The sequence below is a fragment of the Elephas maximus genome, chromosome 22 (assembly GCF_024166365.1).
Source record: "Elephas maximus indicus isolate mEleMax1 chromosome 22, mEleMax1 primary haplotype, whole genome shotgun sequence".
Taxonomy (NCBI): domain Eukaryota; kingdom Metazoa; phylum Chordata; class Mammalia; order Proboscidea; family Elephantidae; genus Elephas; species Elephas maximus.
In genome coordinates, this window is record NC_064840.1 from 9,102,963 (window position 1) to 9,119,285 (window position 16,323).

The 16,323-nt window shown below is 40.8% G+C and overlaps 1 protein-coding gene across 1 annotated transcript in view; it reads right to left on the bottom strand.

The window, feature by feature from the left end:
• PPTC7 (protein phosphatase targeting COQ7) overlaps nucleotides 1–16,323 on the bottom strand; it is a 41,101-nt gene that overhangs the window by 3,904 nt on the left and 20,874 nt on the right. The window contains exons 2-5 of the mRNA XM_049867049.1: nucleotides 13,448–13,627; nucleotides 8,158–8,356; nucleotides 2,774–2,897; nucleotides 1,035–1,164 (exon numbers count right to left, since the gene is read on the bottom strand). Of these exons, the coding sequence (XP_049723006.1) occupies nucleotides 1,035–1,164; nucleotides 2,774–2,897; nucleotides 8,158–8,356; nucleotides 13,448–13,627 (633 nt within the window). The remainder of the gene's footprint in view (nucleotides 1–1,034; nucleotides 1,165–2,773; nucleotides 2,898–8,157; nucleotides 8,357–13,447; nucleotides 13,628–16,323) is intronic.

Consider the following 16,323-nt stretch of genomic DNA (forward strand, 5'->3'; position numbering starts at 1 on the left):
AGGAGACAAAATGCTTGCACTTCAGGCAGACTTGGTTTGTCAACATATCCTAGTAGAAAAAAGGATTTAAAAAAAAAAAAACAATAAAACTTGATAAATAGTTAAAAACACCAAGAAATTACATGTAATTTAATGGAACCTTTAAAAATATATTTCCCACTCCTTTTCAACAGGAGCATTGTTCAAATGGCCACTGCCACACTCTGTTTATATCAATCACGGTAAAAACCTAGCTAAGATAAATTTTGGCTACCGAGAAAGTTACACATTTCTATCTACAATCCTAATTCGGACAAACATAACCAATGTTCTGAAACTAGGACTAGGCTTGTATTGTAATCTGCAAAACAGCTATGGCATGTGCTTCTATTTTAACAATTCCATGGGGCTGAGAAATGCTTTACATGTCATACAATAAGAAACTGGCCGACTCTACTAAGTCTGATACGCTGCCATCAACATGCTACCCCAGCTCTTAGACTGAGCTATCTATTGGCCTGCTCCCAGTTACATATCTCTCAGTAGACTGGAGGACTCTCTAGTCAAGGACAGTTTAACTCTGCTTCCCTTTTCAAACCTGCTGTGGCAATTTGGCAGGCAAATACTGTCAACGAGACCTATAAAACCAGAGGAAGGGAGAAATGAAATGTCAGACACGTGAAGGGCAGAATGTTAAACTGTAAGGAATGTCTAAGCCCGCCAGGCAGAGCTCGGAGGCCTTTTGGGCCCAAGTCCAAGCAGTGCAGTGGTGGCAATAAAGGGCTTCAGGTTCCGCCTGCCTGTGCAGCCAACAGAGTCCAGTTCTGAAGGATACCCTCTGTGGGAAAGAGTGATGACATGCACTTGCTCTTGGCCTCCAGGGTTAAGGCCTGCTGACCTTGGTCAAAGACAAAGGCTATAAGCCAGGAGGCTGGGATAGGACACTGATACAATGTCACCCCAACACTCTAGCATACCTCACACCTCCCCGCTCAGATGCTCCCATTCCACCATGTCCCAGATTAGTCCCTATGATCTTCGCGAAGAATGCTTACCTCTCACATTCAATCCGTTGTCACAAGCAAACTGTGCAAATGGTGACATGTAATTTGGGTCATAGGCCAGCTCATGAGCTTGTTCAGCAATGCTTCTTGCAGTCTGCTGTATGCTCTCATAATTGGAATTCTAAGATGAAAGAATGAGAGAATTGTTTTTTACTGGAATTACCTCATGATTCCTGCATGCAAATATGCTTCTCACAAATACCACTTTTTAAGTCAGTAACATTTATCTAACCACATTTTCCACCATTTAAGTTTTATTCTAGCTTAAGAAAACAATAAAAGGTTATACCTTGACTAAAATAAAGGAGCCCACCAGTGCTGCCTGCGCAAGATGTCAATCAGAAAGTTCTCTGCTAGGGTGGCTTTGCACCCTGAGGTTTGAATTTTCATTTTTGCTTTTTTTCCCACTTGAGATTCTTAAGGCAGTTTTGCTAAAATGGGATGGACTGAAAATATGGATTTGATAACATTTCAAAAATGACCTCAAAAGTTTCCCTGCTCGAGAATGTATTCCCCTGCCAACTACGCTTTGTTCTCCTAGTAAGAGCCAACAGCTGCCCTACTGAAAAAACCTTTAGGATTTTCTATCATGATGAAAGATTCCTGTCTAGCTATATAATCTTGAGCCATACCTTTATCATTGCTGCTTTCAATTCCTCATCTGTAAAATGGAGACGGGAAAACGAGGCCCATTTTGGCTTTAACATTCTGTGGTTCTAAACCGTTTCAGTGTAAATAATATAGGTCTCTGTTTCGATGCCATCTCTTGAAAGAGGCGTTCTCTGACTAATCCATCTCAAATAGCGGCCCCCTCTATTGTCTGTTCCTTTACCCTCCTTGATTTTTCTTCCTATTACTGACCACCAGCACTGTATCATATATTCTCTGTGTTGTTTTTCTTCACTAGAGACTAACCTCCATGAAGGAAGGGATGATGTCTTTTCTGCTAACCACTGTCAGCACACATAGCACAGTGCCTGCTACATGTAAGCATCTAATGGTTACTGAACACTGTACACCAGGCACGGTGCTGAGATTTCATATGCCTGGCCTTAGATAATCCTCACTAAAACGCTGTATAATAGGATCTTTATTACCTCTCATTTTACAGGGAAGAAAAACATTGCTTAGAAAGTTTAAAAAACTTGCCTAAAATCATACTGGTCAGTGGAAAAGACACTTACGAGAAAAGATTAATTTTTCCAGAGTTTATATTTTTACAAAGCCAGAGGACTATGGAAAGACTGGTTTTCACTTCCTTCCACTCTCTGTGTGGGACAAGTCTGGAAGGCTTCGTTGACTGGTGACAGCTCAGATCACATCCAGGTTCTGGGCTGCCTGCTGCCCTTGGATGGCTCTGGTATGACTATTTCCTGTCTTTCCCAGCATCAACACCTGCTGGGTTTGTTATAGGAATAAAAGGGAAAAAGAAACCAGGAGCCAACACCATGAAAATAATAAAACAAAAAATGTCCTCATCTGGACTTTTCTCAGCTTTACCGCCCTACTACATGCTTGTATGAGAAGCCTCTTTTCTACCTCCAAGTTCTCCAACTGTGAATAGTTCCATTTATAATTGCTTGAAAGATCAGAACTACTATTATTTTCCTAAAGTTCAAAAAACATTCCTTTCTAACACTACCAAAATGGACAATGCAACTCAATCAATAAAACTCAGCCACTCGAGGAGGGCCACTCTGTTTCCAAGGGCAAACCTTTGAGTTAATTACCTTTAACTTTTTAAGTTCCTGAAGGATCATGTAATCAGGCATGTTGTCGAACAGTCCATCTGTCGCCGTCAGGATAATGTCTCCTAATTGGACATCAAAAGATGTGCTGTCAGCAGCATCCGGGCTGTGAAAAGGACAGGGGAGGACCAGAGTTAAGAAAACCTCTTACAGATACACTTCAAAGTTTCCTACAGGCACTCTATGCAATGCCGTAAAGCTTCTTCAGGAAAAAGGAATTTATGCTAGTGGTGCTCACAGTAAGAAATGGAGTGGATAATAAAAACCCGTAACTTCTAGGTTAAATTTCTAGGTTAAGATTCCTAAGCATGGAAAATTTCACTGAAATCTGACAACTATTTCAAAAGCATAACACATCCTACCAAGACACACTGAGTCTGATGACTAGTCACACATGGTTCAGAAAGGAGGACAGGTTCTGAGTCAGACAGTAACATGCCTCTAAAATCCGAGTGGAAAGAAGTCTTTGTTTCCTAATTCTTCAGAGCCAAATTCCATCCTCTCTTACTCAGGCTCACTCATCAGTTTCACGGCCAGCTAGAATCTGGCTCTCGGGAGGCTCCGTTAGGGTAAGAAGGGGATGCTGAATACCCAGGAAAAGAAAGGTGCACAGAGATCCTGTAAAAGCCACTTTAATTTAAAACCCTACAATGGTTTTGCCATAGTAAGGCCCATATGTCTCCCAGTGCTCACACACTGCTTGTCATTCACAAGGTATTTATTTATTAGTGTGTCTGGCACATAGTAGGCCTTTAAGAAATATCTGTTGAATGTATAAATAATGAAGAAACAAAGTGACACTCCAAATCAAGAAAAAAAAAAACCTTCAATATATTGCTAAGTGAGGAAAGCAAGGTGCAGTGTGTACAGGATGCAGCCATTTTTGTAAAAAGGAGGAGAGATACACAGATGCAGATGCAAGGACTAGATCTGGAAGGATTCAGAGACACTGCTAACATGGCTGCCTCTGAGGAGAGAAATGGGCGGCTGGGGGCAGGCGTAGGTGGTAGATTTATCACCGTGTATCTTCCAGTGCAAAATTTTCAGAGAGACAGATGGTAGGTTTTTCCTCTGATGATGCCTGATGAAATAGACCTAAGAACCCAGGTGGGGAGAAAAGACCACACATTCAAAGAGCTGATGGTCCCTCTGAGGCTGGTTCTCCACCACTTCAGGAGACCAGCGCTACTGCTTCCTGGCCTCCAAGGTGATAGAATGGCGATATCTGAAAATCCATCTTAACCTGGAAACCTCTCCCCCAACCCCAACTGAGGGAACAACAGCCAGGAAAACAATTCAGACACTGATCCGGGAGAGCGGGGGACATAACGGGTGTAGAACCAAAGGACCCTAAGCTTGACAGAAAAACCCAGAAAAACGTGTAAGCAGCATGATGTAACATTTGTAAAGAAAAAACATTAAAACAAAAACACAAAAAACCTACACGTGCTGGTGATTTACATGAAATACGATGAGAAAATGTCTGGTTCGTCTTCTCTTCATGGAGGAAAGAAGTTCTAAAAGCTCTGTGATGCACTTTGGCAAGGAATAAACTTTCAGTTACACATTTATACAATAAATATGTTGTCAAAACAGCTACTAAGGGAACATCTATTAGTTAAGGTTAAAATGATACAGATAGACCAAAACCCAAACCCAAACCCACTGCTGTCAAGTTGATTCTGACTCATAGTGATCCTATAGGACAGAGTAGAACTGCCCGATAGAGTTTCCAAGAAGCGCCTGGCGGATTCGAACCGCTGACCTCTTGGTTAGCAGCCATAGTACTTGACCACTACGCCACCAAGGTTTCCTTATAGATAGAAGGGACCCATAATAACCATGGTGAGTGGGGAGGGGGGGTTAAAAAAAAAAAAAAGGTTGTAAAACTGGTAGAAAACAGGTCGATTCCTTCCGAGGAATAAAGAGAACAATGCAAGACATTTCACATTTGCTCAGTCTTTGGAAACTGATCAGATTCTAGAAGTTTAGATTAATAAGCAGGTTGGCACTGGAGTTCGGTTTTATGCTGAGGTTGCTTTTCCCCGGGAGTGTCCTTTGCTATTCTGCCTGTGAGAGACTTGCTACCATTGGACAGTTTGTCCTCTTTTTCTAACCCTCCCGCCCGGGAGCTTGGTGTTCTGCCAGCTGCAGCTCTGCCCATCTTGATTGAACATACTGTGCTGCTGGGAAGTTTTGACTGCACCGAAACACGAGCCGAAATCACATGCTAGCCAGCCACCTCTGGGCTCCGAGGAACGCCATCTTCACCTGGGGGCAGGCTGGGCAGAAGGCGTCCCTAAGCAGACTGTCTCCAAAAGCAACGTGTGAGATACAGCAGCAGCACCGTTCTGGCACTCAGAAGCCCAAGCAAGAACGCCAAATGAATAAAGATTAAAGCACCTGAAGATTAAACCCCAAAACTGTTAGCTGAGCTTAATATCTACTGAGGCCTTGGGGTTCTGAGTTCTCCCCACTCCATTACAGTTAAAATGAACATGTATTACAGTCAACTGAACAAATCATCTATAGTCAAATACTCTTCCAAATATGGTAATCTGTCTAAATCTGAAAGTAAAAGTGCTTGGCTCTCTCCAAGAGTCACCGACAAGCTTTACATGGGCAATTCTTAATTACATGATCATTCCAGTTTAAAAGATGGCAATAGTAACTGTTTTATTTTAGTTTGGACTTAAGATTTGGTTTAATAAGAGCCATTAAGTAGTGACATCATGCACTTGCTAGAGTATATCTATTGTTATAAAATGTTCATTACCATATTTTTTTAGAAATGATGTATGCCTTCTACGTTTGTCAACCATTTCCTCCTCCCTGCAAGGTATTTTCATAAGCACGTTATGCTAATTTTTAAAATAATATTTATTGTGCTTTAAGTGAAAGTTTACAAATCAAGTCAGTCTCTCTCACAAAAACCCATATAGACCTTGTTACACACTCCCAATTACTCTCTCCCTAATGGGACAGCCTGCTCTCTCCCTCCGCTCTCACTTTTCGTGTCCATTTCACCAGCTTCTAACCCCCTCCACCGTCTCATGTCCCCTCCAGGGAAGAGATGCCAACATAGTCTCAAGTGTCTACCTGATCCAAGAAGCTCACTCCTCATCAGCATCCCTCTCCAACCCATTGTCCAGTCCAATCCTTGTCTGAAGAGTTGGCTTCAGGAATGGTTCCCGTCCTGGTCCAACAGAAGGTTTGGGGGCCATGACCACCGGGGTCCTTCCAGTCTCAGTCAGATCATTAAGTCTGGTCTTTTTATGAGAATTTGGGGTCTGCATCCCACTGCTCTCCTGCTCCCTCAGGGGTTCTCTGTTGTGTTCCCTGTCAGTGCAGTCATCGGTTGTAGCCGGGCACCATCTAGTTTTTCTGGTCTCAGGATGATGTAGTCTCTGGTTCATGTGGCCCTTTCTGTCTCTTAGGCTCATAATCACCTTGTGTCCTTGGTGTTCTTCATTCTCCTTTGATCCAGGTGGGTTGAGACCAATTGATGCATCTTAGATGGCTGCTTGCTAGCGTTTAAGACCCCAGATGCCCCTCTTCAAAGTGGGATGCAGAAGTTTTCTTAATAGATTTTATTATGTCAATTGATTTAGATGTCCCCTAAAACCATGGTCCCCAGACCCCTGCCCCTGCTATGCTGGCCTTCGAAGCATTCAGTTTATTCAGGACACTTCTTTACTTTTGGTTTAATCCAATTGTCCTGACCTCCCCTGTATTGTGTGCTGTCTTTCCCTTCACCTAAAGTAGTTTATGCTAATTTTTTTACAGTGACATGTAAAAAAAAAATTTTTTTTTTTTTGGCATAGCTGCCCTCATGAAAATATCTCACGGGGGAAGGAGTGGTTGGTAGAAGGTGCAAACATTTGCATAAAAATATGGTACTCATTTAACAAACATTTATGAATTGCCAACAATGTCTGTGCCAGGTCCTGCCTACCCCACTGTACCTACGGGGGAGCAGAGGGGACCTGTGGATAAGCCACATGCTACTCACAATGGTGCTAAGGGCAGATTACCTGTCACTGCAAAGTGGTTAAGTGGCAGTAAAATTTGAGGCTGTCTTCTTAACCTTACTCTGTACACTCGTATTAGAAAACACTGCAAAAATTATTTTCTGCTATGTACATTCTCAACGAGAAAAAATATAAGTAAATAAATACTAAAAATTAACTGAAAAAAGTACCAATTGTCTTAGAAGGTTCTTGTCTTAAAAATGAACTGTGAGAAGCCATCAGGAGTCAAAGAGAACAGCGCAACAGCATCATCACAGAAGAACTCTGGGGGCCAAGATAGCTGACTAGGTAGAAGCTACCTCAGATCCCTCTTGCAAAAAAGACTCGGAAAAACAAGTGAATCGATCACATACATGACAATCTACGAACCCTGAACATCAAACACAGATCTAAAGAGTTGACCTGAGTGACAGAGACTGAGAACAAACAACCACGGGGAAGCAGCGACTGTTTTCGGAGCCAGGAGCCAGTGTCCCAGTCAGGAAACCTTGGTGCCGGGCTTTGGACTGGGCGCAGGGGAGCTGAGCACGGCATCCTGAGATGGCACAAACACGGCACGCAGCCCTAGCCCCAAGAAGTGACCTTGGGGGAAGCCCAGCCAGTGCACGCAGAAGAAGAAATCTGAGATCACATTTGATTCCCTTTCCTGCCCCTTAACTCTGCCTTGACATGTTTGGCATGGACTGCAAGCTCTAGCTGATGCCTGTAACAGGACGCCCTGAGAATCCGGAAGCTATCGGGACAAACAAATCAGGTTGTCTGTGTTTGTGCTCTTTCCTGACAAAGTCTGCAAAATCTCGTACAGGCACTGGAACGCATGAACAACTCATTTCTCCAGCACACCTAACCACATACAATTCTATGTAGTACTACATGGTGTTGGTATGAAAAACTGTATCTGGCTATCCTCTAAGCTTGAAGTAGCATTTTCACAGTCTTATCCAATTATCGGGTGTTTATCAGAATTTGATTTGGTTCTAATATAAAGTTTAAGCAAAACGTTCTCAGTGGGTCTTTTTGTCTCACCAACCAACCCACCGACCCACCAACCCAACCAACCCACCAACCAACCAACCCACCAACCAACCAACCTGTTGCTGTCAAGTCGATTCCAACCTATAAGACAGAGTAGAACTCCCGCATAGAGTTTCCAAGGAGTACCTGGTAGATTCGAACTGCTGACCTTTTGGTTAGCAGCTGTAGCACTTAACCACTATGCCACCAGGGATTCTACATGAAAATGGAAAATGCTTACCCCCACCATACTTATGGGGGAGCAGAGCGGGCCTGGGGATGAGCAACATGCTACTCACAATCGTGTTGAGGGGAGATTACCTGTCACTCAAGACGACGCCCTCAGCTTCAGGTGGTGCAATGGAGAGCTGGAACGGAGTGTTGAAGTAATGTTGCTGCTCATCTGACCGATGCACGACTTGGCCACCCCGGACAACCAGGAAGCCCGAATCGCCCAGGTTTGCTGTGTGTAGGCGGTGGCTAGTTCTGTCCAGCACCACGATGCAGGCAGTGCTGCTACCTAGGGACCCAAATGATTTCCATCAATTTTTCTCTTCCTAGGCTGCCTCTATATACCTACTTTTATCACATAGTCCCTGGGAACAACATGCCTTTATTTGAACCTCCTTTGCCTCAACAGGACCTTTCTAAGATATGCTCCAGAATCCTATGAATGTCAAAAGTAACCTGATCAGGGTCAGCATGGTGGGGTAAGAAAAAGGGATTTTTTACATTATACACAGTAAGTAGGCCAATGGTGATCTGAATTCTTCCATTTGCAGAGATAGAAAACAATAAAAATGGCTGGTCTTTAACCACACTATTTTTTTTTTCCAACAGTGTGATTATCTATGCCAAATGCTCAAAAGCTCTGCATGTTGTTGAAATATTAAATTTTAATATTTAAATGCCAGTACAAGAACATTACATTTTCCTGACATTTCTCATTAGTCATTGGCAGGAAGCCTTCTCCATGAAATTCATTAACATTTAAGACGGGGCACATAAGTAAAATTTTAAGCTGGATTTCCACCTGTTGAGGTCATGAAGAACTTTTATTGGAGACTCATAAATGACTCACAAGGAAGGAACAAGACCAACTGTCCCAGGTAGCTTGGGAAACCAACCTGCTCACCTTACGGGGACCACTAACGTTCCGAGGGGAGAGCGCCACGTTCTGAGCAGTACCCAAGATGCATCTGTGCACCTCTGCTGCATACGGCGCACAGATAGAAAGTCTGGTAGAAAGTCTGGTAATGCTTCCCCAGATAGAAAGTCTGGTAATGCTAGTACAGATCCATTAATAAAACTTAAACCTATACCGTACCAACAAAAAAATGGCAAAAGAGGAAAACAGGCAGTTCGTCAAGAAATAAATGATCACCTCACTAGTAACTATTTTTGCCTATTAGTTTAACAAGAGGTCAAAAGAAGACAATGCCGGGGATGGCAAGAGTGTAGGAAACCACACTCACTCTCATTACCTGGAGGAGAGAGTACAATTAAACGACCTTTCTGAAAGGTGATATAGCCCTGAAAAATGTGCGTAACCGTTGATCTATCAATTCCACTAGTGAGAATTTATTCTGAGAAAGTCATTGGAGATGCAAACAAGACTGAAAATACTTTTTTAAGATCAGGAAAAATGGAAAGCACCTAAACATCTAAAATGAGGGAACTAGTTAAATAAATCACATTCCATCCATAGAATGGAAGGATGTACGGTCTCCCTGGAGTCAGCCTGCCTGTGTCTGGATCCTGGCTCTGCCACTTACCAGCGGAGTGACCTGGGACAAATGACTTAACCTCTCTGTACCTCAGCCTCCTCATCTATAAAAATAGGAGTAATAGTAACTACTTCATAGAATTGTTTGTAAGGATTAAATGAGTGAAACCATGTCAAATACTTAAAACATATAGTGTTAGCTATTTAATAGCCATCAAAATTATGTTCAAGAAATATATTTGAAAAGAAATTTAAAAGGAAACAAGTAGATTAGAAACTAGTACTGAAGTGTCCTTAAAAAAAAAAAAGTGTAAACAAAACTTAAAGAACTGTACACCAAAAAGAATGAAATTTATTAAAAAAAAAAAAAAGGCAATAGTTGGTAAAGTCCAAAGTGTTAAGATGATAGTTACAAAATAAAAAAAAAACCAAGCTGGGGAACCAGCTGTGTTAAATCCCAGCTCCATCATTTTCCAACTTGTGCGACATAACAAAACAGGGGACATCAAAGTCCCTACTTCAAGGGGCTGTTGTGAGCACACAGTAAAAACTCAATATAGTATAACTTGCAGAAGCTGTAACCTGTGTAATGTAGAAACCTGTCAGAGAAAGGAAACTCAAATATATTCCACTAAAAGAGAGTGAGAGAAAAATGGTAAGCTGTACCCTGTCAGAGGCGGAAAACTTGGGAGACCAGGAAAACAAGGCAGTCCCATCGAGTTCTGGCTCTCACAGGTTACACTATACCTGTTATCATTATTCTGTGTATAAACATACACAAAAACAAATCTGGGAGCATAAACCACTAAAATATTAAAAGTTTTATTAGAGGGATTATGGGTAACTTAATTTTTTGCTGTTAATTTTTCCTTCATGAAAATGCATAACTTCATGCTAAGACATCTTCTATTAATGATTCTTCTATTTGTTAGATGTCAAAGAAAACAACAGGCACCATAACTAACTGCAGTGCCGTCAGATAACCCACTTTACCACAATTAGAGCTAAGATCACCAATTACCTTTCCTTCCTAACTCAATGCAAAAAAACTCCAATCATTTATCATTAACACAATCACCATGCAAAAGATCTTCTCCATGCTGATGGGATTATATTCTAGAGAATGAAAAATGACAGATAATAGCACAGCCTTGAAAATTTTGCTGCAGGAAGGACTTGTGGTGACTCATTAGTACTCACTGACAACCTAGGCTATCATTTTGTTACCCCTGTGGCAGTAAACAGCTGAGTTAGAACCAAAATGGTCCTCCTGACGAAGCTTTATTATCCAACGGAGCACCAAACGAATGCAAGACAAGCCTTACAGAATCACCTGGACTTGGGATGTACACCCCTCCGTTGCTTCCTCAAATTACTGATGGATGCATACGGCTCAGGGCCCGAACGCCTAATACTGGGAAAGAAGAGCTCATCACTCTTATGTGTTTGAGGGGAACAAGCAGGCACAGAGGAGGAAGAAGAAAAGAGGGGGCTGAGAACGACAGTGTTGGTGCACAAAGGACTGACTGATTCGGGCAGGTACCAGGCAAATCCCTGATACTAACATGGAAATATTTGTATCACTCAGTCCCTTGTTTTGTAAACTACTATCAAGTCTTTTGCGCAGGAAACAGAGAAAGGGATAGCTCATTAAGACTGACACCTCAAATTCTTAAGATATGTTGAATTCAGTTTCCACATTCACTTAAGGGTATCTGAGGCAGTATTTGTCAGCAATTAGCCTGTGATGCCAACCCAGGCCCATGAGCAGCTGGAAATTCTCAAAAAAAAAAAAAAAAAAAAACTCCACGGTCACAGCTATCAGCTTGTCCTTTGTATTAAAATGGCTTTGTTGGCTTTTTAGTAATTGCTAGATTAAAAAAGTATATATGTAACATGCACACACAGTAAAACCTGTGAAAGCTGGACCTGTATAAGGTGCAAACCTGTCAGAGAAGGAAAACTCAAATATTTTCCACCAACAGAGAGCGATACGAAAGTAGAAAGACCGCACCCTGGCAAAGGTGGAAAACTTTCAAGACCCAGAAAAACAAGGCAGTCCCATCGAGTTCTGGCTCTCACAGGTTTCACTGTATGTAATATATATAATCTAATTTTATAAAGTTATCATTATTTACAATTATTTCTAACTAAGGTTCAATAAAACTCAGCAGCCTGTGTTTGCCAAAATATGCTTGATTTTAAGATGTACAGATTGGGTGAGAGGGGTATGTACGTGTCAAAATGGTAACAAATGATTATTTCAATGTGTCTTTTAGGAGAAAAAAGTATTTATAATACCCAATATAAGAGAACTTCTAATATGTCCTTAAATTTATTTTCTTATGATCTCCCAGTCAAATAAGGCTGAACAGGAAGTGAAATGGGAATAAGAGAAAAAACATATCAAAAACAAGGCTTTAAAGTGCAAAAAAACAGGGTACTTTTGTTAACTGGTTATTCCAAGGCAGAGTCCTCCTGGAAACGTGCAAGAGTTAGCCCCCTGGGATCTGTTTCTCTGGGTGCTTTCCTTTTAATATATGAAGCGGGGGGTCAGAGGTTAAGTGGTTTTCCCAAAGTCATATAGCCTGTTGACAAAGAGGTGCTAGAAATAGAATCTAGTATGTTTAACTGTGCCAGGCCAGCTCCAAATTACGTGTCCAAAATAGGGGACTAAGACAAAGCAGTATACCGAAACCACAAGACAAGATTTCTCTTCAGTTAGAAGGAAAACAAGCTGGTTAATCACAGCACCGGACAAGACAGAAGACAGCCGTGTGGTGAAAAGAACCCCTTCTTACAAAATGATTTAAAATTGAAGGCAAAATTCTACAATATGGAGAGCTCCACTAACAAAGAACAGAGGCTGATTTTTGCAGTGGATGGTGCCTGGGAGGAAGGACTCTAGTAACCAGGAAGATGCTGGCAATTAGCAGAAACTTAATGACACCCTTTCTGAGATCCTGCTTACAAGGCTGGGTAAGTTGTTGGGAAAGCTTCCAGGAAATAATTTAACAAACACAGCTTGGCCAAAGGATGCTCCATTAGCATACCAGATCAGCATTATGCATTTGGCTTTAAGTTTTCTAATACAAGATTAACAGATACCTGTTTTGTGCCACGCTATTCTGCAAACTGTTGTTAGCAGACCCTGGGTACATATTTGCACACAGGAGCGGGTAACCTCCCACTCTGAACTCCTGGCAGGTAATCAGCTGAATTTTAAATACCCAGCCCCCAAGTCCTTCCCTCCTCCCTCAGAAATAATCTCTATCCTGAATTTTAGATTCCTTTGCTTTTTCTTTCATATTTTAGAATCCCTAAACAATACATTTAAAATTTTTTGTTTCTGTACTTGAAATATATGTAATCATACTGTTAAGTGGTATTCTGCAATTTCCTTTTTTCTCTTAATAATATGTTCTTGAATGTTGCAGGCCACTTTAAGTCATTCTTTTCCACGATGCATCTTCTGACTATTGATGTACTTTCAGACTGTTCTCAGTTTTCTGTATTAGTGACAATGTTGCTATGAACATTCCTGCACCTAAGACCGGCAAGTTTCTCTAGCCTAGGGTATATGCCTAGAAGAACTATTGAGGTATACCATATGTCCTGTTTATTCAGTAATACCAAATTGTTTTCCAAAGTGGCTGTACCTATTTACATTCCTACCAAGCAGTATTAAGTATTTTGGTTGGTCTATAGCTTCTCTATCAAACTCTGTTTTGTGGGATGAGCCTCAGGAAAAAGTTAGGCTCGTGAGTCATTTTCTTTATTCTTAACCATCTACTGGATAGTTAGCTGTTCTTTCCAACATTTAAATCTGTTTCTATCTACTAAATTCAAACAAACTGAGAGAACTACAATAGGCGATCTACTTACCAAGCAAAGGTACTTTATTTTGCAGCAGCTCACAGTAGCTTGTGGTGAGAATTCCAATGGGATTACTCGGTACAAACCGTCCTTCTTTTACTAAACGCTCACATGTTCGCATTAAAGTCCCTGAGAACTGAGACGGGTCAACTCCATAGTCTCTCCATCCTCCTACACCATCTGCAACCCCTTAAAAAAAAAAAAAAAAAAATTAAAGAACATTCTTACCAACTTGTCAGGAATTCTTTCCCATTTCCTCCTAACAGTTAATTTTAGTATATACTAATCATCCTGAGTTGGAATCAACTCAATGGCAACTGGTTTGTTTTTTGGTTTCTTAGCACACATATTTGCCCTGAAATCCAGAATAAAAAGCCCTCAGGTTTAACGCACTAAAAGGCCTTGAATAAACATTTTGAGCTACCACAGGGTGGCACTGCGTACCAGCCATGAGTTCAGTTTCAGCAGGATTGTCATTTTTGTATAGGAGTATTTGTGCTAATAATACTTTATTGTATTTTATAATAAAGAATGAAAATTGATAAAAAGTGCTGATGCTACTGATAATACAACTGAGTCAGAGCTGGAAATCATTAAGAACACCAACCCTCTGCAAAGCACCAAGTAGCTGTTCTTTCCAACATTTAAGTCTGTTTCTATCTACTAAATTCATACAAACTGAGAAAACTACAATGTCAGGTATGTATATTATAGAGGCTTTAAATGACCATATATAAACCTTTCTGGAAGTATATATAAAAAATATTAACAGTAGTTGGTTGGGAAATAAGGGACTGCAAAGAATTAATGAACAAAGGGTTTTTCTTTCACCTTTCTATACTGTTTAAATTTTATCATGAGCATATATTAATTCTATAATTAAAATGTTAATTAGGGGTTTCATAATATTTAAGGCTTTCTGAGAACTGACATGTACTCTTCCCCATATACACATTCATGTTGTTTGTACACTCAACTTTCACACGCATTTTTTAAGAATGTATCTGGTACAAAAGTAGGATATATATATATATATACATACATATATGTCTCCCTGAAAAAATGGCTTAATGTATAATGGACACAGGGAACCCTATTATCCTGGTGATGCCAGTTATCAAACAGAAAGGGAACACATTCTGAAAAAGTGAGAGGAAATAGAATTGGAAAATAGTAAAAAGGGTGACAAAGAATATCACTGTGAGGCAGTGGCTTTCCCCATCTTACATGACCAACCAATCAATAGGATTTCACTTCGGGGCAATTTCAAATTAGCTGACTAAACAACATGGTGTCCGGGATCTGTTTCAAGTAACTCGGGGTGGGAATGATGGGGGAGTAGATGAAACAAGACTGGCCATGAATGGCTAATTGTTGAAGTTGTATAATGAGTAAGCTCATCTCTACTTTGGTATATATTTGAAATTTTCCATAATACAAAGTTTAAATAACAACAACAATAACAAAGCAGAGGTGGAGAGGGAATAAGTACCACTTTTTAGTTTGTTTTTCAAGCAGTTATGAGATTTGAGAAACTCTTAAGAGGATTTAAGACAAATTAGTAGGGGCTTCTTTTTTTTTTTCTTTTTTGAATGCTGAGTTTTTTTGTTTTTTAACAATTTTTATTGTGCTTCAAGTGAAAGTTTACAAATCAAGTCAATCTCTCACACAAAAACTTATATACACCTTGCTACATACTCCCAGTTACTCTCCCCCTAATGAGACAGCCCGCTCTCTCCCTCCGCTCTCTCTCTTCGTATCCATTTCGCCAGCTTCTAACACCCTCTACCCTCCCCTCCAGGCAGGAGATGCCAACATAGTGTCAAGTGTCCACCTGATCCAAGAAGCTCACTCCTCACCAGCATCCCTCTCCAACCCATTGTAGTAGGGGCTTCTTTTGAGGAATTCTTTTTCACTTGGGTTAAGAGTTCACCATGAATTTAAAAGCAATAATTTATGTTAAAACACAGAATGCAATTATAAACTCTTTGCAGTGAAATCTGATGAATCATTCTTTTCAAACTCCTGCCTGCTCCAGGAAGGAACTTCTTAACCAGTCTCTGATCCAACAGCCACAATTAACTTTAAATCAAATTAGTTTCATCTACAAATGCCCTTCACAAGAAAACCATTAAAATCTGAGATAACGTGGCGAGTCAATCCTGGCACCCACTAAATAATCTGTCAGCAAGTTACGGAGCCTGACCTGATCCTGCCCTGCAACATTTATCAGATTTCTCCCAGAATAGAGTGAAACCTTTCAGGCACCTGTTTGCTTTTTACATGGAAAAGGGATCCCAGGCCAAACTCCACTGGTCAAATCTCCTTAGAAGAAAGAAAGATTCGAAAAGCATATAAACTCTTCAATAAGGCTGTAATTACAAAGAACAAGTGATATAATGTGAACAGTCATGCTTGAGATTACAATCAGGCTGAAACCAGAATAACCCTACCTCTCGTACATTTGAAACCCAGTTGTATGCATATTAGGCAGTTATGCTACAAGGAAATTAATATGTTCTCCATTGCGCAAGCAAAAAAGAGAGATAGTACCTTTTAAAAAGTGGAATTAATCCAAGGGAAATTTCACTCAGAATATATTTCAAAGGGAAAGAAAACAATGTTAAAGGAGAGATTGCATAAGATCCCAAGATACCAGCACAGCAGCTATCAAAAAACTAAGGACAAGAATATCCCTGAGAGCAAATGCAGGCCACAAGTACAATTCCACACCGTACACTGGGGTAGGAAACAGCACGGACAGGGACCGGGCCTGCCTTCCAGATGCGCACCGTCTACTGGGGAGCTAGATTACTCACACGGGAACTAGGCAAAGGGCTCCAGTAAATGCTGCTACAGGAGGGTCAAGAGGAGGGTTTGATGCT